The sequence below is a fragment of the Gymnoscopelus microlampas genome (genome assembly GCF_963454915.1).
Source record: "Gymnoscopelus microlampas genome assembly, chromosome: 4".
NCBI classification, from domain to species: Eukaryota; Metazoa; Chordata; class Actinopteri; order Myctophiformes; family Myctophidae; genus Gymnoscopelus; species Gymnoscopelus microlampas.
In genome coordinates, this window is record NC_139941.1 from 12,369,317 (window position 1) to 12,394,159 (window position 24,843).

Sequence of the window (24,843 nt, forward strand, 5' to 3'; positions counted from 1 at the left end):
ATACCATATATTTGAACTGAACAATACTAATTCCTCAGTATTGAAATACGGAATTATTGGTCTTTTCAACTTATCGCCAAAATGTTTCACTGTGCCTACGCACCATTTAAAAGCCCGGTCTGCATGTCCCACTGTCATTTGAAGTGTTATGCAAAAATGCAATATTTTGGAACAGGAGATAAAACTGTTTTTGTACAGCTGCACCAGCAGACAATAACTCTGGTTGTCGTTTCGATAAAACTGACACGACTGGAGCGGAGGAACGCTGTTGATCTGAATTTACAGATTATGCCTTTATTCTATGATAATACACGTCAAACCCCTGTGTCAATTTTAACTCGGAGAGTGTACGAACGGAAACAAATGGACCATTTTGGCTCCATTTGTACACTCTCAGAGTTACAGACTCTCCCATAAGGATCTGTAATTCTGAGAGAGTACAAATGGAACCAAATGGACCCTTATGCGTCCATTTGTACGTGATTCTACTGTGTATTGACGATTGCGACTGCTGTAAATGTAGACCTATCGTATAACATGAAGGTACACTGGTGCATTGTGTAATTGAAGAAGTTACAGGAAGTCACAATGTGTGTCATGTACTGTCAGACCTTTCTGACCAGAGTGTTCTAATAATGAGGGGAATCTAGACCACAAGCAGTGTTTACACTGAATGACAGGCTGAATGTCATACTCTTATGTGCATATTTTAACCTTTTGTGTTTTTTTAGGGCGGGAACCCCTATTTGTAACTATACCTTTCAAGACGGGAACCCCTTTTGGGGTTGTTGTTGTTGGTATGTACAGTATATAGCAACATACATTTTTTGTAATTTTTGAAAAAATATTAGAAGTTTTTCAGAAACCTTAGGTCAGGATTTAGAAGGCGTGATTAGAATCGGCCTCAGGTCTAAATGGGTTTAATGCCCTACTTGATCACACTACAGCGTCACACAAAAGTATCAAAAAGTAGCAGATCGAAAGTGGCGCAAAACGACGTGTTTTGAGCTTATAGATCTGGTACTTTTGCTATAAAATTATTATTTTTTTAAATGACATATGAGGTTTCCACCCGACAGAGAAGATGTGCCAGAACGCTGTTGACATGCTCTTGCCAAGTGGTGTGTTCGCTATTGAGACAATTTAATTCATTTAAATGTTTTTGTGCACAATATAAGTACTTTTAAATATTCTAGTATTTAGCTGCTTTTATAAGTCATATGTCTTCCTGTCTGTGTTTGTCTACTTGTCGACTTCACTGTAAATGAGAGTAACCCAAGTGCCTCTCAACATAAATAAGGGTTTGAAATAATAGTACGTAATAAGTTTGTGTGAGTGTCGGTGTGTGTGTGGGTGTGTGTGTCAGAGCGAGTGAGTGACCACACGCATGCATATAATTATAATGATATAATAATAACAATAATTTTAATAAAATATAATTTACAACACCTTTAAGAATAAATTGTGTATTTTTTTATATAGAGCATCTACTGTATATAAACCCAGTATGGCTTCCATTTCCTTGAACCTCAACTAGATGCATCTGCAGGTTGCCTCAGTGACCCTTCAATGACTAATGACTGAGATGCAAGTCGCTTCCAGCATGAACCATATGCTAATGTAGAAAGTAACACACACAGCTATCGGGAGATAAATGCTGTTTACTGTAGAAGTAGCACGCTCCAACCCACACAAAATACAGCCAACCTTTTTCTCTCAATATTACAATGGCAGCCAGGACACGTTCAAGGCCAGGCCATTTCGGCATTAACAATGAGGATTTTTATACTAGAGATTTTGCATTAACCCATTAAGACCTGAAGCCGATTCTACAAATGTCTTCTAAATCCCAACAGTTTTTTGAAAAACGTATGTTTCTATATCAGTGGTGCTCAAACTTTTTCATGACAAGGACCCCCAAAATGATATGTATTTGGCCGCCGACCCCCATCTCAAAATATTTTGTTCCATGGACCCCCGGAAGCAAAGATTTGAGTTAAATATATATTCAAAGATTTGCACACATTTTCACGATTTTAAAAAAATAGCAGATATGAGATATATATATCTCATAGCGCGGCACCGAGTGCCGCGCTATGAGCTTGTACTAAGAATCTTGTACTAAGAATCTGTAGCTTGTACTAAGAATCTGTAGCATTCGGCAAGAATAGCAGATTTACCAGCTCACAGCGCCTCGCAACGTGAACAATGGCAACGAAAATAACCGCGACATGCAGTCTGACGTTACCGTGCCAGACAAGCCTGATTTAAGCTCTTTTCACACAGGAATGGACGCTACGTCTGCATGCTTGCTTGTATCCGTCAGGTCGCTCTGCACTGCTCATGTGAATAGACGCGTTTCTACATGGCGCGTTCGTGCGCGAGACGAGCATGAACGTGACAATTTCACAGGATCGCGACCGCTTGTCGCTCGGCCTGTCAGATTTCCCGGGACTCTGAACACTCGCTTCTTATTAAAAATGAATTTCTATGCGTGTCTTTGTCCATTCAATCCGGGAAAGCCTCTGTGTCATTTTTGATTTTGCTATATACACACGTTCAGAAAACTGTTAGGATTGATACGTTCTTTTTAGAATCGGTCAGGTCTAAATAGGTTAATAAATACATCTCGGGCAACGTTGATTGCCCAGGGGATAATCTGTATGTGTCATCTTCGATCTGCAACAATGAAACAGAACTCAGAAGAGTTTCCTTTTCTGATTCTGAATAAAGCTAAAGGCACATTTACCGTTTATGTGGACAGTAGTCTATTCTAAGGACAAAGGGTTTCATTCTAAACTATGCCAGCGATTTTGACTGTGCGCGCGCGCACGTACGTGCGTGTGTTTAAGGGTTTGGTGATGTGGAGGTACCGGCCCCCTGCTGTGTGTCTGAGAGGTCAAGGTTGACAGAACAGTCAATTATAATGATAAAAGGAGCGTCAGCAGAGAGACATGTTGTACTGCACTGTAGCACATGACTGACTGGGAGGACGAGAGAACACTGGGGGCATATGGAGGGAGCAGGAGACCAGCAGTGGCGGAAGAACTACTTTTTACTTGAGTAAAAGTAGCAATACCACAATGCAAGTAAAAAGGCATGTATTCAAAATGATACCCGAGTTAAGTAAAAAGTAGCAAGACCACAATATAAATATGCGAGTAAAAGGCCTGTATTCAAAATGATACTTGAATTCAAGTACAAAAGTATTGGCATCAAAATACATATACAGTACCAAAAGTAAAGTTATTCTACTCACTGTGGAGAATGTCCCCATTTCACAATTTCTTTCAAAATGCACACAAATTTGTCAAAAAATAACAGATCTACAAGCTCACAACGTGCCGCATCACAACGCAATGTGAGCGTATAGATCTACTTATAGAGCGTATTGATCTGAAAAGTATAATAGGGCTTAATTGGTGCAGTATTTGAGCACATTATGTACTTAGTTACTATGGAGGTTGGAGGAGACAGGAGAGGAGGGAGAGGTATGGAGGGAGAGAGAGGCTACAAAGATATGAGAGGAGAGAGAGTGGGATAGAGAGAGAGAGGGATAGAGAGAGAGAGGAGGGGAGAGACAGGGTGGTAGAGAAAGAGAGAGAGAGAGAGAGAGAGAGAGAAAGCGAGTTGTGCAGTTGGTGGTGACATCAGACAGGAGGGAGGCTGGCTGCCAGGAGAGCCCTTTGTTTGTCTGTCTGAAACCCCACAGCAAGGGAATACAAATCCATTACACACACACACACACACACACACACACACACACACAACCTGGCAAATGTTAAACTCACAGCTTTTTTACGTTATGTTGAAAAGCCTGGTTTATATTCGCTAGCACTACGGTGTCGTTAGCTTTTAGCTGCTCTTTCTGGCAAGCGGCAACCTCGCGCCATTATGAATATGGTTTTAGTCTAATGTATCACATTCAGTCAGAGGGAGGAATTAATAGGAAGGTATATTCAAGTGGCTAGATATACAGTTATGTTTAAAGGGAACTGCCCCAGCAAACTCAAAATCATGTACCCATAGTCATAGATTTATTTATTCACAAAGCATGTGTAGCAAAATAGCATTTGACTACTCATTTGAACACTTCAACCACTTAAGCCCCATATACAACAAATAGAAAAAAATAGCCAGTCTACAAGCTAACAATCCATCGTAATGCGCAAGCATGTAGATCTCCTATTTTCCCTTTTTTTGTTTGTTAGTTAGATAGGCGAGGTAATGGTGTGTGAGATGGTTATCAAACGCGTTAAGAAGCTAGGTATACATAGTGTTGTGTTGCATTGTGTTGTGTTGTATGGCGGTACCAACCTGTCCTGAGGAAGCCAACAGGTTAATGGTGGTGAGGAGCATCCATCCTCGGCTGGCCTCCTCGCTCTGGTTCACCTCCAGGAACTGCACTATGGCTCGACTGGCTGCCTCTGTGAGAACACACACACATGAAATTGCTTAGGCGTTTTAGCACATACCTATATTATTTTACCACTTGAACCCTTCATTGACAGGGGTCCCCCCAGGGGTCTATACTTGGGAGGCCATAGCTGAACGGGGAGAGGGGCCGCCTGGGAAACAGAAGGTGAGGTTCGTGGTTCGCCGCCCCCCCGCCCTATGTGTTGACGTGTCCCCAGGGACACTTCAACACGTAGGGCGGGGGCGAACTTAGCCCCTTAACCTTGAACTTAACCACTTAACCCCCAATATTAATAGCACCCTCTGCTAGAACGTATGTGCAAATGTACTGTGACAAAAATACGCCCCCTTTTTCCATCCTTTTTTCCCCGCAGAACAAATTTCTTCATTGAAAATAGCCAATCTACAAGCTCATAACGTGTCAACGTGACCGTTTTATCGGTTTTATCTCCTCCCCATGGCAGTGACGTGGGTCATACCTGGCTTACTTTAAAATCACCTTTTGTCCCTATAATAGGAAATATTAATATTCCACTCAGGGTGAAGTGTAGACAATTTATTGAAGATTCGAGCATAAAAACAGCATTATAGCAACATAGCCCCTCGAGCTCCAGCAGGGCAAAAGCAGACCATTTTAATAGCTTTCCACTCTAACAGAGATGCTGCCCTTGAATGGTCATATTCTGTGTACTGTACAGGAATGTTACACCTATAGACAACGTCAATGGTGTTGCTGAATCAGCCAAAAAGAGAATAGTGAAGTAAAACATTTTTGTGCACAATAGAATCTATGCGCAGCAACCATATTGGACGGAAATTGGGCCTCTTCCTTACTTCCTTCACATGTGTTACCAATGATACTAATGAAGGTTCTGTTTCATTTCGTGTAGCACAGTGGTGTCAAACCTTTTAATTTCTAGGACCCTCATAACTCTGAGAGTGTACAAATGGAACCAAATGGACCCTTACGGGTCCATTTGGTTCCATTTGTACACTCTCAGAGTTACACACCCGCAAGGGGCCATTACACACCCTCAAGTGTTTCCAGTGAGCCAACATGCACAATGTCAGCACCCTGACTCTGTTTGACCAGAATGGAGCCTTAATTAGTATCATTGGTAACACCTGTGAAGGAAGTAAGAAGAGGCCCAATTTCTTTCCAATATGGCTGCTGTGCATAGAGCCTATCGATAAATAATCTATCCCTATTTGGGGGCGTCAGGAGATCTGTAGATCCTTCACTGTTTTTGCACGACGCCGTTGTGCGAAAAACGTAGAACGGTCGCAAAGAAAATGATCGATGGTTGCAGCCCTAAATATGAACCAGCACTGCTGCAGGAATACAGTAAGCTGGGTCTGGTGCTCTGTACAGACAGCTGTAGTTACTTCACCGTCTCCCCCATTGATGTTCTGTCTATATTTAGTGGTGAAAATAAAAAAAACATAGTACACCGAGGAGATTTAGATTTTTTCCTTCAGGATCAATACGGTGTCTATCTATGTATGTCTATCGAATTATGCCTGGAGCACAGACTGAGTTGGCTGAATGAAATGCAATAAAAGACGGCGTTCTTGAGGTGCACTGTCCCTTTTCATTAGGCCCGCCTCTTTAGTCCTTCAACCACTTAAACCCTATGAACTTAGTTGACCAGGGTCCGCCCGGGGTCTATACTCCTTTTTCGCCCGGGGTCTATACTCCTTTTTTTTCAAACAAAAATAGAAGGGACCAATTTTTGTCCTTTTATTCAACAGATAAAAAGGTGCAAACACAGAATTCTAAAAGATAAGCAGGAGAAAAGGGGAGATAATACAACAAGGCTTTTCTGAACATGTATCTTTTCAAGTGATTTAAAGCAGTGGTTCTGAAACCTTTTCATGTCAAGGACCCCCAAAATTATATGTATTTGGCCGCGGACCCCCATCTCAAATATGTTGTTCCAGGGACCCCCCATGAAGCAAAGATTTGAGTTAAAAATGTTGGCTTAAAAAATACATATATTCAAAGATTTGCACACATTTTCACGATTTTTCAAAAATAGCAGATCTACAAGCTCATAGCGCGGCACTCGGTGCCGCGCTATGAGCTTGTATAGCTGATATTTTTGAATAGCCAAAGAAATCTAAAATGACAGAGATGTGTACCGGGATTGAATGGGATAAAAGGACAAGATAGTGTCAGCTTGTCAAATTGTCTTGGTGGATTAGGATGGGTGATCAACCACAGTGACTAACACAGGAACAACTGTAGTTCTTGGATCGTTTCATTATTTCATCCGTGAAATGCTACTTTGTATGCGAGTTGCAGGCTGTCGACAGTACTGTACACTGTCACATGCTGTCTGGTATTATTGTGTTCACTGGCTTCTAATAACAGGCTAATGTTTCAAATTCCACAGTCATTAATTTCCCCCGAGTTTGCCCGTTGCAATTTTTTTTTGCGAGACTGGGAAGAATCCACTGAATAAATACTTTCATCTCGTCTGCCTCTGATCACGGTCGCATATTAAAGTAAAGACTGCAAATCTCAGAGATAAAGTGACAGATTGCCAATAGATGAGCCATCAATCACAGACTGTTTGATTTGGTCACGGTTGAATTGGTACACTATATTTTACCCGTAATTTAACACATTCTGGCGGCTCACTGGTCATATAGGCTACAGTATATTAAGCTCAATCTATACTAAGATGTGTGTAAATAATGTATATCCGACCGCCTTGTGTGCCTTGACGCACCCGGGGCCACACGAGAACACAACAGTCCACATGGACAACAAGCTCAAACAACCATGTATCGGACGGATAATGGCACAGGGAAGGTTAACAGGGAGACAGAAGCTTAACCCATTAAGACCGGGAACGCATCTGTGTGTCATTTTAAGACTTCTTTGGGTTATTAAAAAATAGCAGTTCTACAAGCTCATAGCACGGCACCGAGTGCCGCGCTATGAGCTTGTATATCTGCTATTTTTTTTTTTTAATCGTGTGCAAATCTTTTAATATATATATATTTTTTAAGCGAACATTTGTAAAATATTTTGTTCCAGGGACCCCCCAGAAGTAAAGATTTGAGTTACGAATGTATATATTTATGTTATATATTCAAAGATTTGCACAAATGTTCATGTTTTTTTTAAATAGCAGATCTACAAGTTCATCGCACGGCACTCGGTGCCGTGCGATGAACTTGTAGATCTGCTATTTTTGGAATAGCCCAAAGAAATCTAAAATGACAGAGATGTGTCCCCCGGATTGAATGGGTTAAGAAGAATATTCACAGATTATTCTACTCCAGTCCACAGTATGAAAATATTCTTATTTTCAATCTCCTGTCCTCTCGATTCCTTCAACCTGCTAATCAACCATGTGATGTGGATCACGGCTGTGTGGAAAGAAGATGGAAAACGACCAATTTCAATACATTTGTTCCACTGAAGCACACTGCCGGACTGGGTGAATATGAAAAGATTGGAGAAACCATGACGATATCAAGAGATATCAGATATCAATGCTTGATCTCCATCGCTGTATCTGTCAGTCCATGTCCCTTTTATGCCCATATATGGAAATCCCTGATGTTATCATATGCCCATATATGGGCACATCGGTCAACCCGCGGTTAGACTGAAAGAACGAGCCCAATTGATGGTCTTGAAGGGCGGAGCCAAACCCAGGCGCTGGATTCCAGCGCCTGGGTTTGGAGCACTCTGATTGGTTAGGAGATAACAAGGTCCTAAGACCAGCGTTCCTGCAAGGTTCTCCCAGGCTTTTTTTCTTTTGAAACAAAAAAAAGGCATGGGTTTCCGAGGCTAACCCGCGGTTGATATGCACCACACTCCATCGAGTCCTTGCCGATGTGCACGCCAAGTTTGAAGTCGGCGGCCCCATATATGCGTATGACCATATATGGGCATGGCGGTTGGGTTCTGTGGCTCTGGACAACCCGATCTCCATATACGACTATATATGGACGTATCAGGTTGGTTTATGGTTATGTCTGAGTCATAGTGATGTGGCCATGGTCCGGTCTTCCCATTAGCCAATTTTAGTATAGGATAGAACCCGCACATCAAGCTGTTTTAAGACTTCTTTATTTACACGAATTAGGCAATGCTTTGATCTATGGCGGACTGAAACGTTGGCCAATTCTCAAAATAAAGATCAAAATGGTAGTTTGGTGCTCCATCCTTCAGAACTATGATTCATAAACATGATCATATAACTTTTAAGTCACGCCTACCAGCACTACTACAACAACAGAAGCATTTCAGAGGCCACATCTAAGCAAGCTTAGCCTGGGGCTAGTTCTCCAGGTGACCGACTGGCTGAGCAGGACAACAATGGCTGTCATGTCATGATAACAAACAACGTCTCCCATTACAGCGTGACAATACAAGGGGCTTATTTAGGCTTCATCAGTGCAGTGAAGGTTCGTTGTGGACGGTGTGTCTCACCTGTGGATTTGTTGGAGGCCCTTCGTCTGATCTCCGTCACCATGAGCCGCGACACCTGGGTGGTGAACTGGAGCAGGTCTGAGAACTTCTCCGTCATACTGCTGGGAGGAGCGTTCCCAAACACCTGCAGCAGAACACAAGAAAGGGTTAAAAGTTACTCACATTAACCCATTAAGACTTGAAGCCGATTCTACAAAAATTGCCCACTAAATCCCAACAGCGTTCTGAAAAAAATATGTTTCTAGATCAGTGGTGCTCAAACGTTTTCATGTTAAGGACCCCCAAAATGATATGTATTTGGCCGCCGACCCCCATCTCAAAATATGTTGTTCCAGGGACCCCCCAGAAGAAAAGATTTGAGTTACAAATGTTCGCTTTAAAAGAATGGGGTGGGGTCCCCTGGGGGTCTGTATTTGGTCCCTTCCTTTTCCCCCTCTACTCTAAAATCTCTTCGGCGAAAATAGACGATCTACAAGCTCACAATTGTGTGCTTGTTTCATGGCTGCCCCATGTGACCTAGAGCAACAACAAAAAAATCTCTCATAGAACCCATAATTGCATAGTTGCTGGCAAGCTAAACAATTCACAATAATACAAAAAATTAGGGCAGCATAATATGAATAACGAAACCACATTGAATTTATTTGGAAAAATACTGCAACTGAAATAACTTGTGATGTGAAAAAAAGCATGTCACTAGGCTACAGAATGCATAACTTTTCCAGGCAAATGGTCTGATGCGGTCGATTATTTCATGCACACATGATCATATGTCTTAGATCTCTCCTGACTGGGCAAGCATGCGCTAATTAATAACCACCAGTCATTCTGTAGTCTGAACCCTTTGAAAGAACAGGTCACAAAGCATTTCATCCAACACTGGTCATTGGTCGATCATGTGTTCACATGAAGGCCTGGGCAGCTCGGTTGGTGAAGCGCTAGTACTGGGTTCGACATCGGGCACAGCCACCTCAGCGTACGAGTAGCATGGCTCGGGTAAACAAGATGTGCAGTTAGCAGGGCCTGAAACATTTTTTAAATGGGGGGAATTCCACCCTTAAATGCTTCACATAGGGCAGATTTATACCCTTTTGGGGGGAGATACTATTTAAGCTTCAATAAAGGTCTCCGTTTTATTGTAGGGTCCGTGAAGAGTTGTTTAAGATATGTTGGACATCAATGACCCACAACTTATTAACTGTTTATTTGAAAAAGATGTTTTTAAACTGGCAAACTACTTGGAGAAAGCCTGGGATATGACGAAAAAAGCATTGTACAGCTAGTAGGAGATATGTACTTCATGTTATGGCTTTGTTGTGTTTTGTTCGTCGGTATTTGTTGTATATGATCAGCAATACCGGTAACCAGTGTATAATATGGTAACTGTCTGAAAAGGTGTCATATAATCCCATGAGCGATGGGCCACAAGGTAGCATGACACTTAAATAAAATCATTCATTCATTCATTCATTCATTCATTCATATAACGTCCGTCTGAGATTGCATGTTGTCGCTCTGCTAATAACTGTGACAGGCCCTGGTCTTGTTTTTTTTAAAGATATTTTTGGGGGATTTTCTGCCTTTATTTCGATAGTAAAGTGGAGAGTGACAGGAAACGGTAGAGAGAGATAGGGAGTGACTCGCAGCGCAGGCCGTTGGGCTCGGGGATCGAACCGCGACTCGCTGTCAGGCTACATTAGAGCCTATATGGGGTATGCGCCTTAAACACTAGGCCATCAGCGCGCCCCTGTCCCTAGTCTTGTAAGGAAGATGGACGTCTGGCTACTTTCCCTCTGCTTTCAAGACTGCCAGAGTCACCCCCCTCCTGAAGAAACCAACACTTGACCCCTCTGAGATCAAGAACTACAGACCGGTTTCCCTTCTGTCCTTCCTATCTAAAACTCTCGAACGTGCTGTTTTTAAACAACTGTCTTCCTACCTCCACCAGAAAAACCTCCTGGACTCCAACCAGTCGGGGTTCAAAGTGGGTCACTCGACAGAGACTGCCCTCCTGGCAGTGACGGAGTCGCTCCATGCCGCTAGAGCGAACTCTCTCTCCTCCGTCCTGATACTCCTGGACCTGTCTGCAGCGTTCGACACAGTGAACCACCAGATCCTCCTCTCCACCCTCGAGGGGATGGGTGTCTCAGGCTCTGCACTCTCCCTGTTTGCATCCTACCTGACGGGTCGCTCCTACCAGGTGATGCTGAGAGGGTCTGTGTCAGAACCACACAGGCTCACTACTGGGGTTCCCCAAGGCTCGGTTCTGGGTCCTCTTCTTTTCTCTCTCTACACTACATCTCTTGGTGCTGTCATCCACTCCCATGGCTTTTCCTACCACTGCTATGCCGATGACACCCAGCTGATCCTCTCATTCCCCCCCTCTGACACACAAGTGGAGGCACGCATTGCTGCTTGTCTGGCTGACATCTCGGAGTGGATGTCGACGAACCACCTGAAGCTCAACCTGGACAAGACCGAGCTGATGTTCATCCCGGGGAAGGGCTGTCCTCACCGAGACATGGCCATCACCATTGAGAATGCTGTGGTGACGTCAACTCGGACTGCGAAGAATCTGGGTGTGACCCTGGACGATCAACTGTCGTTCTCGGCTAACATCGCATCAGTGACACGGTCCTGCAGATTCCTCCTCTACAACATCAGGAGGATTCGCCCCTTCCTCACGGAGAAAACAGCCCAGGTGCTCATCCAGGCTCTTGTCATCTCCCGCCTGGACTACTGCAACTCCCTCCTTGCTGGTGCTCCGGCATCAGCCATCAGACCTCTGGAGCTTGTTCAGAAAGCTGCGGCTCGTCTGGTGTTCAACCGCCCCAAGTTCTCCCACACAACTATCCTTCTCCGTTCTCTGCACTGGCTCCCCGTAGCAGCTCGCATTCAGTTTAAAACCCTGGTGCTAGCCTATAGAGCAGTGAAAGGAACAGCTCCTTCTTACCTCCGGGTTTTGGTCAATGCCCACACCCCTGCCCGACCACTCCGGTCTGCCACCTCGGGGCGACTGACTCCCTCGCCGCTCAACGGTCCTTCTGGTCGATCGACACGGTCACGACTTTTTTCTGTTCTGGCCCCACAGTGGTGGAATGAACTTCCCACTGATGTCAGGACAGCAGAGTCACTGCCCATCTTTCGCCGCAGGCTGAAAACCCACCTCTTCAGGAAACACTATCCTTCCTCTTTGCCTGGCCTACTTGTTGTTAACTAGTTGTACGAACTCTTGTTTTATTTTTGTATTGTTTTATTGGATCTTGTTTAGTCGATACACTTATTTGTTTTAGCTCGTGCTCATTTGATTTTGCCATTTTTTGTCTCATCTGTTTAAGAAAGTAGGTAGCTGATATATTGCACTTTTACCTTAGCGCTAGGTATACTCTTGGTTGCTTGTTTTTGCAGGAAATGTACTTAAAACTTCTGGTGATTAGTAGTTTTCGTTCCCTACCTATGTTGAATACACTTATTGTAAGTCGCTTTGGATAAAAGCGTCTGCTAAATGACCGTAATGTAATGTAATGGACACCCTTGTTGCTCAGCCAATTCCAACAATAAGCCACTTCAACCTACTTACTTAACGAGGACAAAGTTGAATAAAACAGACTTACACGCATATCATCCCACTGCAGAGGGAATTATTCAAATGGGTAATGGCACCAGTGAGCGGCCCACACTGACAGGAACGCTCGACAACACTGACTACACCAGCCACTGCTAAATAGACTGCTTCGTGTTTTTTTTAACCCAACTGAATGGAAGCGTTATATTTTGGATGTTTCCTATCTTCTTTTCCATTTCGTGGCACATTCCATTTTGTACTTCTGAGCATGTTGTTTGCTTATGTTTTGAGTGTGAACGCATTTTGTAAAATGTACAGTGACAGTAAAAAAAGATATATTAGATGATATCTTACCCAGAAAAGAATTAGCATTGTGTCGTTTCACACTTCAGCCTAAATAATGGTCCACAATGGTTGTACGAGTGTATCGCTTGCCAGAAAGATCTGATCTACAAGCTAACAATGTGATGTGACGCGTCGTTAGCTTGTTGGTCTGCTCTTTTTTAAGCTTTAGGCACAGTGTTTCCCAATCTGAGGTCTGGGGGTGGGGGGGGGGGGGCACCAAAGATCAAAGGGGTGGCGTCAGGCTTTGCCAACATTTTAAACATGTTGCATAAAATCATACGTTGCCTTCATCCACTGTCTGCCTACATGTTCTCAATAGGATATGAGTCCACATTTTTTCAAAAGGTTTCAGAAAGTCAATAGCCGATTTGCAAGCCCAAAACGTGTCACAACCCAAAGCATTGTGAGCTTGTAGATCGGCTGTTTTCCGTATTTGTCATACGAAAAGTATATCTCTGCTGTCCGGCAGCAACCAGCTAACTCCAAAATGTTCATTTTTCAGGATATGACAAAAACAAAACAAAAAGTGGATTTAGGAGGTTTTGTTCATCATTGATAAGAACAGCTGAATGGACCTCCAAGCTCACAATGAAGTTTGAGGTCAAAGGGGGTGGAGCCTTGAGTCAGCTAAACCAGCTAACTCCACCCCCCTTTGGTGAACTTAGCTGGTTTAGCAGAAAGTTTGAGGACCCAATGGAGTTAGCTGGTTTTGTCAGAAGCGCTTTTTAATACTTTTCATTGGTTCAATATTTTTTTAATCAACACACAGACGTAAAGGGTGTTCAATGGCCCCGATTTATGGAAAAAAATGCAAAAGCGGAAAAATGGAGTTAGCTGGTTCCTGCCGGACAGCAGTTATACTGTATAGGGCTGCTGGGAGTGTGCATGCGTGCACACACGTGTGTGTGTGTGGGGGTGTCTCAGCTTTTGTTCGATGTAAGAAGCTCCAAGGATTTATTTTCTCCATTGGTCTGGAACCACTGGTGTAGGTTTATGTGTGGACCTAGTTTGATGGAGGGGTGAGTAGAACCACTCACTCGGTTGAAGACGGGCAGCATCATGTAGAGCTTCTCCTCCTGCTCCTTCTGGGTCATGTGGCGGGGCGGGTGGCACAGCTCGGAGAAGAGGCGGCGGAGGTGCATGAGGCCCAGCGCGTTGTCCTGCGGGCTGCACTCCTCCTGGCGCGGCCGCCCCATGATCCTCTTCACCATGTTCATCTTGAGCGGCTTGGTCAGGCCAAAGCCGGCCCTGCGGACGAAGAGAAGGAGGAGGAGGAGGAGGGGAAGGAGGAGGAGGAGGGAGACACAATATTTTTTCTGTTAAATTTAGGTACTGCAAGCTTCCATTTTGGGGAATACTGTACCTATTTACATGTATATTATATGCGTATTTTGAAATGCTTCCCACTGGTCTATGGTATTAACGTCATAGACCAGTGGAATTAAAGGAGTAGTTCACCCAAAAAATGACTTATTTTCTATCAATTATTTTCTACCCATGAAGCCTTGAGTTCATGGAGATTTTTTGTTTTTTGTTCCATTCCTAAGCCAATAATTTGATTACCGGCAGAAAGATGCTAATCCCGTAGGAGACACAAAAGGAGCCCATTTGTGTCTCCTACAGGAAATACACCCGGTCATCAAATTATTGGTTTAGGAATGTGTCAAAAACAAAAGAATCTCCAGGAATTCAAGGCTTCATGGGGGGTGTAATTGATAGAAAATAAGTCATTTTTTGGGCGAACTATTGCTTTAACATCCGTTCATTCAGACATTGGGAGAAGTAACTGCAAGATTTTTTTATCTCATCTCATGAGGTTCAACTATAGTTAGTGTTTTTATTATGCATCAGTTGTGTAGTATTTATTAGCCATGATGTCATTGTTGCCTTGCCATTGCTGCATCACGCTGCAAAACCAACAGCATAATGAACCTGAACACATAAAAATAATGCTGAAAGACAGAAAATTAACCACGTTTTTAAATGTTAAATCTGGTTAAAAGGTGTCTCCCTATCTCCTTTTTCTCCTAAGTTTCATCATTCATGCTCTCAGGAAAGTGTGCTTGGGTTCAATCAGCACTCTGGCCAAAAGCATGATTTCCACAGCTTGGTTCGCCTGATTTCTGAATCCAAGTGTCCCCCTTACAGTTAGATTTTTGAAAAAAACCTATGTTGCTATAATATCAGCGTTTTTTTCATGTCAAGGGCCACCCAAAATGATATGTATTTGACCACGGACCCCCCCCCCCCCCCCCCCATCTCAAAATATTTTGTTCCAGGGACCCCCAGAAGCAAAGATTTGAGTTACAAATCAAATAGATACAAAAATGTATTTATTCAAAGATTTGTACAAATTTTCACGATTTTTCAAAAATAGCAGATCTACAAGCTCGTACAAGCTTGTATATCTGCTATTTTTGAATAGCCAAAGAAATCTAAAATGACACAGATGCGTTCCAGCTCTTAATGGGTTAAGTAGGAGAAGGGACGTGGGTTGGAAACTTGAAGTACCACAAATAAAAGACCTGCTGTTGAGAATCGCCATGGCATAATATAAACTAATACTACAACAAATACAATACTTAGGCTAGTGGCTACAGGCTACATTTTGCAGACACAAAACTACAACATATATATTGTGGATCTTACATTAAAAAGTGAATACATGGCCTGTGCGCAAGAAAACGTCACTGTAAAATAGAATTAAAAGAGTCTGATGGGTAGTAACATGTTCATACTAACAAAAACGAGTTAGGATGGGTGATCAGCCATAGTATGCTGAATCTGTAGCTTTTGGATAGTTGGATAATTTTGTCCATGAAATGCTAGTTTGTAGGAAAGTTTCTGGCTGTTGACAGCACAATGTCACATACTGTACCGTCTGGCATTATTATGTTCACTGGCTTGTAATGTAACAGGCCAATGTTTCAAATTCCGTAGTCATTCATTTTCCCTGAAGTTTGCCCTTGCATTTTTTTCACTTAAGACTGGCAGGAATCCACTGAAAAATAACTTTCATCTTGTCTGCCTCTGATCACAGATTCACAATTACTTAAGATGAAGCCTGCAAATCTCAGAGATAAAGTAATAGATTGAGATGTTCAATAGATGAGCCATCCCAGACTGAGTCAGACTTTACCCATAATTTAACCGATTCTGGTGGCTCACTGGTCATATAGGCCATATATTAAGCTCTCATCCATACCAAGATGTGTGTAAATTATTTATATCCGACTGGCCTGTGTGTCTTGACGCACCCGGGGCACACAATAACACGTGGATAACAAGCTCAAACAACCATGTACCACAACAACATCTAATGCTTGCACTGTGTAGAGAACTAGTTTCAACACTGAACATTAAAACGGCACAAAAAGAAAAACAAACAGTAGTTGCCGCAGGCTCGCAGCGGACATGATAACAATATGGACTATAATGTAGCACAATCACACAACATACAGTACAACAAATCCACTATGATGCATTTAGCCTACTTACACTTAGCCTATTTATAATATGTAGCATTATCTCTAAATCTCACTGAATCCAATGTGATGCAAGGAGATGCCAATATGTACTACACGACACAATGAAATGCATATTGATCTGTATGTTAATTTTAATCAGCATTTTGATTGTCAACTATTTTTATTATCGATTAGTTTGAATAACTGTTGGACCCCTATGTCAAGCTGACAGAGTCAAGTTGAAAAAAACATCTCCTTTGAGACAGAGTTGCGTGCGTGCGTGCACACACACACACACACACACACACACACACACACACGCTGAGGCCATGGGCTACATGTTTATTCATGTGCAGAATGCTAATTAATGCAAATGAGGCTCTAAATACGTTGACTGTAGTCTTTTTTAGAATCATAACAGTCCATTTCTGGGACAAACACACATGCGATATCATCATCCCACTGATCCCAGTGTCCCAATTAGGATTAAAGCTCTTGAAAAGACAACAAAACGACGACAACAAACAATCACAAAAGCTCCCGTCTTAAATATCACTCAGCATTATTTAGGTCAGTCCCTGTGGCTTATGACGAAGAGACGAGAAGCTCGTTGGAACAGTTGACCATAAAAAAAAAAGAGATGAAGGACATGAGTGGTGGTAACCAACAGAGAAAATTACGTAAGTTCCCAAGGCCCCCGGGCTGACGGAGCCCTTCAACACGCCAGGTGTTATGGATTGTTTTAGTGAATAGTATTAACCCTTTAAGACCGGGAACGCATCTGTGTCATTTTAAGATGCCATTGGCTATTCAAAAATAGCAGATATACAAGCTCACAGCGCGGCACCGAGTGCCGCGCTATGAGCTTGTAGATCTGCAATTTTTTTTTTAAATCGTGAAAATGTGTGCAAATCTTTAGTTTGAATATATATATATATACTTTTTTAAAGCGAAAGTTTTTAACTCAAATCTTTGCTTCTGGGGATTTTACAAATGTCTTCTAAATCCTAACAGTTTTTTTTCTCCTAAAGTTTATTTTTTATTATTTGTTTTACTTATGTTGTTATATTATCAATGGTTTACAAACTTTTTTCACGTCAAGGACCCCCAAAATAATATGTATTTGTCCGCGGAACCCCTCCCATCTAAAAATATTTTGTTCCAGGGACCCCCAGAAGCAAAGATTTGCACAAATGGTCACGATTTTTCTAAAAATAGCCAAAGAAATCTTAAAATGACACACGCGTTCCCTTCCCGGCCTTAAAGGGTTAAATAACCAGTGTCATATGTTCTCACTGTAGCACTGACAAGTCCCTGGCCCTCGACTGTCTGGGATGTCCGCCTGCGAAGGGGACGTTCCGTGCCCCTTGGTCTTGGACCTTGGCCTTGGCCAGGTGGACGATTGTGTGGCCACATTAGTTTCGCAAGCTGGTCTTGTACCAACTACTGCTACTTGTGGGGAAGACTGTCGTCTTCACCGACCTTGATGAACCGCCTATGTGCAATGGAGTCGGCCACTTCAAATCATCGATGTAAGTGGGGCTTGGCAGGCAGACGCTGCTATAGTGCAGCGAGCCTGAGCAGACTTGCCGAACATAATAATTAATGCCTGCCCCCCTATACAGATCACCTTCAGAAGCCGGCCTCTTCGATGTAGGACCGGAGACGAAGGGCGAAGGCAGGGCCACACGACACCGAGCTGGCCATCCGAAGACACACGAAAAAGATTTTTCTTCTTAGTCTATTTCTTTATTAACTGAATAATCAAGAAGCGCTGGGGAAGGGGGGGGTGAATGTCTTTCTTTTATATCAACGTATCAACGTGACAAACACAGGATCCAGAATTCCAAGCATACACCTCTGATGAATGTGAGGGATTTCCTTCATATCTCATATCTGAAGGCTCACTGGCAATTATATCTAATCAAGCTTACATCTCTGCAGTGAGCATGGACTTCTTGTTGTTGTTGAGCAGGGCTGACACTTTGCTTTGAATTTTGTTGAAAAGAGAAGTGACAGTCAGTGACCATCTAGGCCAGAATCCCCTTGCTTTTTACCCTGAAGGAAGTACTCATCATCACAGGGGATTCCTGCCACTTCAGGGCCTTTCCTAGTGCTGCCATATAGTATTTAACAGACTTAACATGTAGCCTAAAGCCACTTCCACTCCATGTGTATTAGGGCTGCAACTATTGATTCAGGGTCCCCAAACATTTTTGGCAATGAATTTCCAAAACTTTTCCAGAATATTTAGCCCAATTTCCAGGCCTATATAACAATCATTCGGCGCAATAATGTGTCTCTTACTCCTATGTAGAATGCCCAAAGATAGACAGTGTAGCAAAAAATAAAGTTTGAGACATACATTAGGCTGCCGTCACACAGCCCGTTCGGCGAAAAACTACTTATGTTACATATTTCGTGTAATATTATTCATGTTTATGAAAATGTTTAGTTTTAACAAAATCAATAGCCAAAAACAATGCATAACCAAATATTTTTCCAGGACCCTTGATAAATTCCAGGACCTTTGATGATGTTTGATCAATTTCAAACCTTTTCCAGTACTGGATTTTTTTTTTTTTTTTTTCAAAATATTTCCAGGAATTTCATGACCGTGGGGACCCTGTTGATTATTGTCTTACGATTATTGTATTGAATACTTTTAGCAATTAATCAACTAATCGAGAAGCGTTTATTTTTTTTGCTATTGCTTATGCTATTTCTTTATTTTCTTTTTTTGGTTTCGCCTATAATGACATGCCCAAAATAGGGAATGATTATTAACTGATTATTTTATAAAATTCTCGATTCTCAATATTGTTTTAGAATTGATTACATTTCTTATTTGATGTATTGCTGCACCCCTAATGTGTATCGGAGGAGACGTGTCTACACCCTCCCCAAGACAAAGCAGCATGGGTTGGCACCGGCAGTGACAGAGACCATAAATAATACACATGGAGGGAATTGGCAATGAGAAAATGGAAAGAGGAAAGAAAACATGTTTAGCCCAAATTATGGCCTGGCACTCTCCACTCAAAATTACTGATATTTTAAATGCACTTCAATATAGCCTACATTATAATAAACTATTTCCATTTGACTCCATACTTGGCCTGAATGGAAAAATCGCTCACAAAACAACATTCACCAGCAACTGATATATTGTCATTTTGTGAAAAAAATAGAAATATGAAATAAAAATGTCATACACAGACAGCATAGTAGCTATGACATATTTGGGGGGGAAATGCCCGAAAATAGGGACGGCAGGTTGCAAGTGGTTCCTGTATGGTTGCAGACAAGAACACAAATCACACAAAAAAACATTTATGTGAATGTTATGAAGTGTCAATTTGCCATCCCCTGGGACCCCGAATGACGTCCCTGCTTGTAGGGCCGCGACTTATCACAGTCAAGGTGCCTCGCGAACACACCAAAACATGAAGGTTTCACATACATGACTTGATACGTGTAGGACGCAGCTGCTGATTTGTTGAAAAGAAGTTAACAGTGTGTTAACAAAGAAGCCTCTGTTTGACACTTGATCACACCATCACCACCACACTTGAAAACTTGCCAAAATACCTTTTACCCCCCGCACTGCCACAAGCAGGTGAATAAAGGACAATTCAAAATGTCAAGGTATAGAGATTTAAGTGTTTGCAGCGGTACAGTGTGGTTCTATCTGCAGTTTGGTCTCACACCAAAAGGACCCGGTGAATTCCTCCTGCCGACAGGGTGGGATTGTCCTCTGTCTGAACTCATCCTCCCAACAGGAACTCCTTTCACATATGGATAACAAAAAATTGCTACTGTATATTCCCCCTTGTCTTACAAACGTGTGGGTCGGGCTTTTTCACACTGCAAATGACTGCTCCCCCAGACAGACCTGGAAATATGGTTTGAAGTTTTGTTAAACCCTGTGCAATGCATCCTTTGGCTGTTGTCAACAATGTCCAATTAACATAAAGTATTTGACTCCGTTTACAACATTTCCGCAACATAAGCGCTGTGAGCTTGTAGATTGTGTATTTTTGTCAAAATGTTCTCCCCAGATTAGGGATGCTAGGGTTCATGTGGTTAATAATATATAACCTAAACCCATTTCAACTGGATTCTAACTAAGAAAAACTATAAACAAAACTGCTGATGAGACTCATCTTTCCCAGGAAGGCACATCTCCCATACTCAGCATATCAACATAAAAGCCTGTTGCAGCCCAGCCAACTATTTGTCTACCTCCTTTCTGAGATTTGTGAGGTGGAGAAAAACAGACTTAAGAGATGCCGTCACATAGCCTTTTGTCAAGAAAGGTTTTAGGCCTAATGAGAAAATATGGTGATTTTCAGCACGTTTTCATCGCTGCCGTCTTTCTACCTTGATGACAGCAGAAGTATACCCGTTTTCTTTAGTGTGTGCTTACCTTTGTGCTCAATGGCTGTATAGGAATTCATATTCCCCATGTCCAGACTTTAGTATCATGCCAGATTATATATATTCAAGTCTGTCTGGGTTAGTCAGATATCAAGTCTAAGGTTTTTCTTAGCGATTATTCTATCTATTACTTTTTGCAAGTGCATTTTCTGTCTGGCGGAAAAGTCCACTTTGCGTTGGACCTCATCAGCCGAGACCGAATGCATCTGTGAGTGACAGAATGAAAACAAACAGCTGTTGCTGTCTTTACAGCGGTTTGTTTTGAATACCAAGGACCTCAATGGAAACAAGACCGCAAGGACTTTTTTGAACCGGACCTTTTAGACAAAGTATTTTAAATGTAACTGTGCTGTTTTACATTGTTTTGCCTAATAAAATATTCAATCAATCAACACTGCCCTGATGACATATCATGTGTGAATATGAGAACAATGACACTTGTGATATCTGAGCAGGGTATATGCCACATAATCGCAATTGTTTGAGATAAATCGCAATTATTTTGCACGTTTCCATGTTGAAAAATGGAAATAGCTCAACAAGCATTGTTGTATTTTTAAGTATATATATATTTTGAATGCGAGATTTGTAGATGTTTGATTTTAGTGATTGAGAATGAATGCAGCCAGTTGCGGTGCGAGAAGCATGATCCTTTACGATGTATTTGGTAAGTGCACTGTGCAACTGTATTATCTAGGATATAAACAGTTTAATTTAAAAAGGCACCATGACACAAACAATGAAGCCAAACGACTTGTGAGTCACAGAAGCACATGTGTATAGTATATACCCTATATACACTTTAGTTGAGTTAGTGGAGTCCCCTTGGGCTCTCTGTATTAGGTCCTCTAGTACTTCCCTGTACACAAATCTCTTCTGCGAATAATAGCCGATCTACAAGCTCACAATGTGTCACGCTGCGACGTGTTGTGAGCTTGTGGATCGGTTATTGTCGCAGAATGTTCGCCCCCCGCCCCCCCCCCCCCCCAGAATAGGGATGTGCCAGGGTTCATGTGGTTCCAATATGCCATTCCCCTGCCTAGCCTTGAAAGTAGATAGGAAATGTAATGGAGGCAGAATGTTTTAGTTCCATCAAGGTATCGTTAAGTAATGCTCTACTGCAGTGGTTCTCAAAGTGAGGTATGGGGACCCCCAGGGGTCCTTGGGTGGTTTCAGGGGGTCCCCGGGAAAATGTGTTCAATTATTTTAACCACTTTTATGTATATTGTATACATTAACTATTCAAAAATAGCAGATATACAAGCTCACAGCGTGTCACTTCGTGCCACGCTGCGTGCTTGTATATCTACTATTCTTGAGTTAGTGTTTGGAAAATGTTGAATAATTTAAACACAAATCTTATCTTATGGGGGTATCAGGTCGATATGCAGACTAAAATACTCATACTGGACATCAGTGAAGCCTGCCAAGATGCCAAGCATCCATAACATTGATTTGACCGTTGACATGTTGTTGACACTGAATCAAATAACAGTGACACCCTGTAATGATAATGTATTGAGAAGGTCTACTCTAGAATGTCTCAAACTTTTTCATGGACACTTAAACACACTATTTTCACTACTTTTGCAATACAAGGTTTCTGCTCGACAGCAAAGATATATGCGAAGTATTTATAGACAGCCACACCGTTATTAGACTATACATGTCTTGAATCGTTTTTTTATAAAATGGGCTAATCTCTCAGACTCAGTCCTGTTGTGTTAAGAGATGGCCCAGACAGAGCTGCCCCTGCAGTGACTGCACAGGATTATTATGGAAGCCCAGTTCTGTCACGGAATAAATACAAAAAGACCTGAAATAAAAGTGAAGTTTTTTTTCCCCTCACAATTCCGATGTGAGGAAGAGAGAGAGACTGAGAGACTGATTAATGTGGTGTGCGAATGGGAGTTTCAAATATGGTGGAATTCAACAAATGAAAATGTTAACCTTGTTAAACCCTATATACTTATTTGGCCATGGCCGCCCTCTAGTTTGGTCCCCTTTTTCGCCCTCTACACCAAATATCTTTGCTATTTTTTGCAGGACTTCACCTCTCATGACATACCCAGAATATGTTCATTCGTGTGGGTAAGAGACACAGGCTCAAGGCCACATACGACATAAATCAGCATGTTAAGAGACTGGCTCAAAGCCACAAACGCGATAAGTAACCAAATCGACCTTCGGTTTGTTCAATCAACCATTGGAGAATCAATTAAAGAGTTGTGCTTGTGTACTAGCGTGGCTAATTGCAGTAAGCGCAAGCTCACTCACATCACCATGCCACTGGCTGTCACATAACATTAACGGGGAGAAACAAAAGCCGAACTAAATCGATTGTTCCTAGTTTGACTATAGTGACAGTCACAAACGACCCACCATTACTCTTTCTGGAAGCGCGTAGGCCTTAACAAATGAGCTATTCTCAGCACACAGTTGCAGTCAAATAAGTTCTTTCCAAAGCTGACATCCTTCCTTTTTTTTTCTCGCCTCAACGTGAACATCTATGTTTGTGCTTCTCTCCCCAACTGAGTCATCCTGTTTCGTAATCCAAACGATGTTATATCGACCTCACATTCAATCTCTGCCACACGTTCATTCCTGGGTAATGGCCAGTGTTGCCATGACTGCTTATTATAAGCGACTTTGGGCTTGTTTTTCTGTCGCTTGTAAATATTGGTAGTTACGGGTTGCGTTTTTTTGGGCTCGTTTCTAAAGTGTAGTTGCTTATTTGGGCTTGTTTCCTAAATGTTGTTTATAAACCAGTGGTTGGCAAACATTTTCATGTCAAGGACCCCTGAATTAATATGTTATTGTCGGCGTATCCCCATCTGAAAACATGTTGTGCCAGGAACCTCCGTACCAGATGTGTGTTGTTAAAATGTTAAAAAAATATATGTCAAATATTTCACGAGTTAATTTTTTAGCAGATCTACACGCTCACAACGCGTTGTGGACGGTGCGTTGTAAGCTTCTAGATCGGCTTATTTCAAATAGCGGATGTGTATCCACCCGTTTCCTAGGCTTGTGTTTTCCACTTCCTGTCGGATTTCATTGGATATCATTAGTCATCTGACCGGTTTCATTGGATTTCATTGGATCAAAAGACAGGAAGCGGAACACAGTGAAAAGCCTAGGAAACAGGTGGATAGGACAGGTTTAAAGTGCTCATGTGTTAGTCGCTTCTTTTGGGCTCGTTTTCATAGACCTGGTTGCTTATTTCTCTCACAAAGTCTGGCAACACTGGCAATGGCCAGACAATTGGGCAAACAACTACGCCGAGACCGAACAAAGGAGGCACACGTGAGACGCGGCGAATCTTCGAAGACGTCGGCCGCACGTCAGACACCATTATTTAGCCACGTGAGCAGCACAACACAACAGCAGTGTGGTTTCTGAAGCGACCAACATGTAGGTTAGCCATGGCCTCAGCAGAAAACGCAGCCTACATCTGTTGGTGTGAAATGGAATCCCAATGACAGGCTGAACCACAGACGAGTCATCGCTGCGCTCGAAGAGCCAACTGAGGAGAAAAGCTCGGTGGGCAGCAGAAACTGGAGGCCAGAAGGCAGCAGGCGGCTGATTGAATTTAAAAATATCCATCTACCTCACTGCGCCAGGTTCCTGAGTCATTGTCAAAGCCCCTGTGATCTGACCTCCCAGGCAGACAATAGATAGATAAATACAATGGTTCTTCAGAAGAGCGTAGATTAAATTCCCTGAAGCAAAAAAATGCAAAAAATCTGTAAAAAAAATGGTTGCTCGCAATGTTACTTGCACTAATGTACATAGATCAGTGTAATTTTCACTCTGATTATGTGTATGCCTTCTGCATATTCGATAAATCATGATTCTGAATGATTCTTCCCCCTTTTGCTACTAAAGAGATTTTACCATATCTGTCTTAAAGAGGTTTTATCATACCTACCATTCTTACCTTTTAACTATATTTTCTTTTTAGTTTTTATCTTTATTTCATTACATCTATCATTATTAATACTAGTAGTAGTAGTAGTAGGAGTAGCAGCGGTAATGGTATACAGTATGTCCCACCAACATTTCATTGTACATAATCAGAGTGACAAATAATCCCCTCTTTCTTGATTCTCTTCATTCTTCCCTTAAACATGGCTGTTCTAGAAAAACACACCCAT

General features: G+C 42.2%; 1 protein-coding gene across 10 annotated transcripts in view; it reads right to left on the reverse strand.

Moving 5' to 3' along the window:
- The window catches only part of wdfy3 (WD repeat and FYVE domain containing 3), a 166,030-nt gene that overhangs the window by 129,751 nt on the left and 11,436 nt on the right, over positions 1-24,843 (reverse strand). For all 10 annotated transcript variants that reach the window (XM_084054236.1, XM_084054234.1, XM_084054235.1 and 7 more), the window contains exons 2-4: positions 13,817-14,027; positions 8,870-8,993; positions 4,318-4,427 (exon numbers count right to left, since the gene is read on the reverse strand). In XM_084054236.1, the coding sequence (XP_083910362.1) occupies positions 4,318-4,427; positions 8,870-8,993; positions 13,817-13,996 (414 nt within the window). In that variant the 5' untranslated portion in view covers positions 13,997-14,027. The remainder of the gene's footprint in view (positions 1-4,317; positions 4,428-8,869; positions 8,994-13,816; positions 14,028-24,843) is intronic.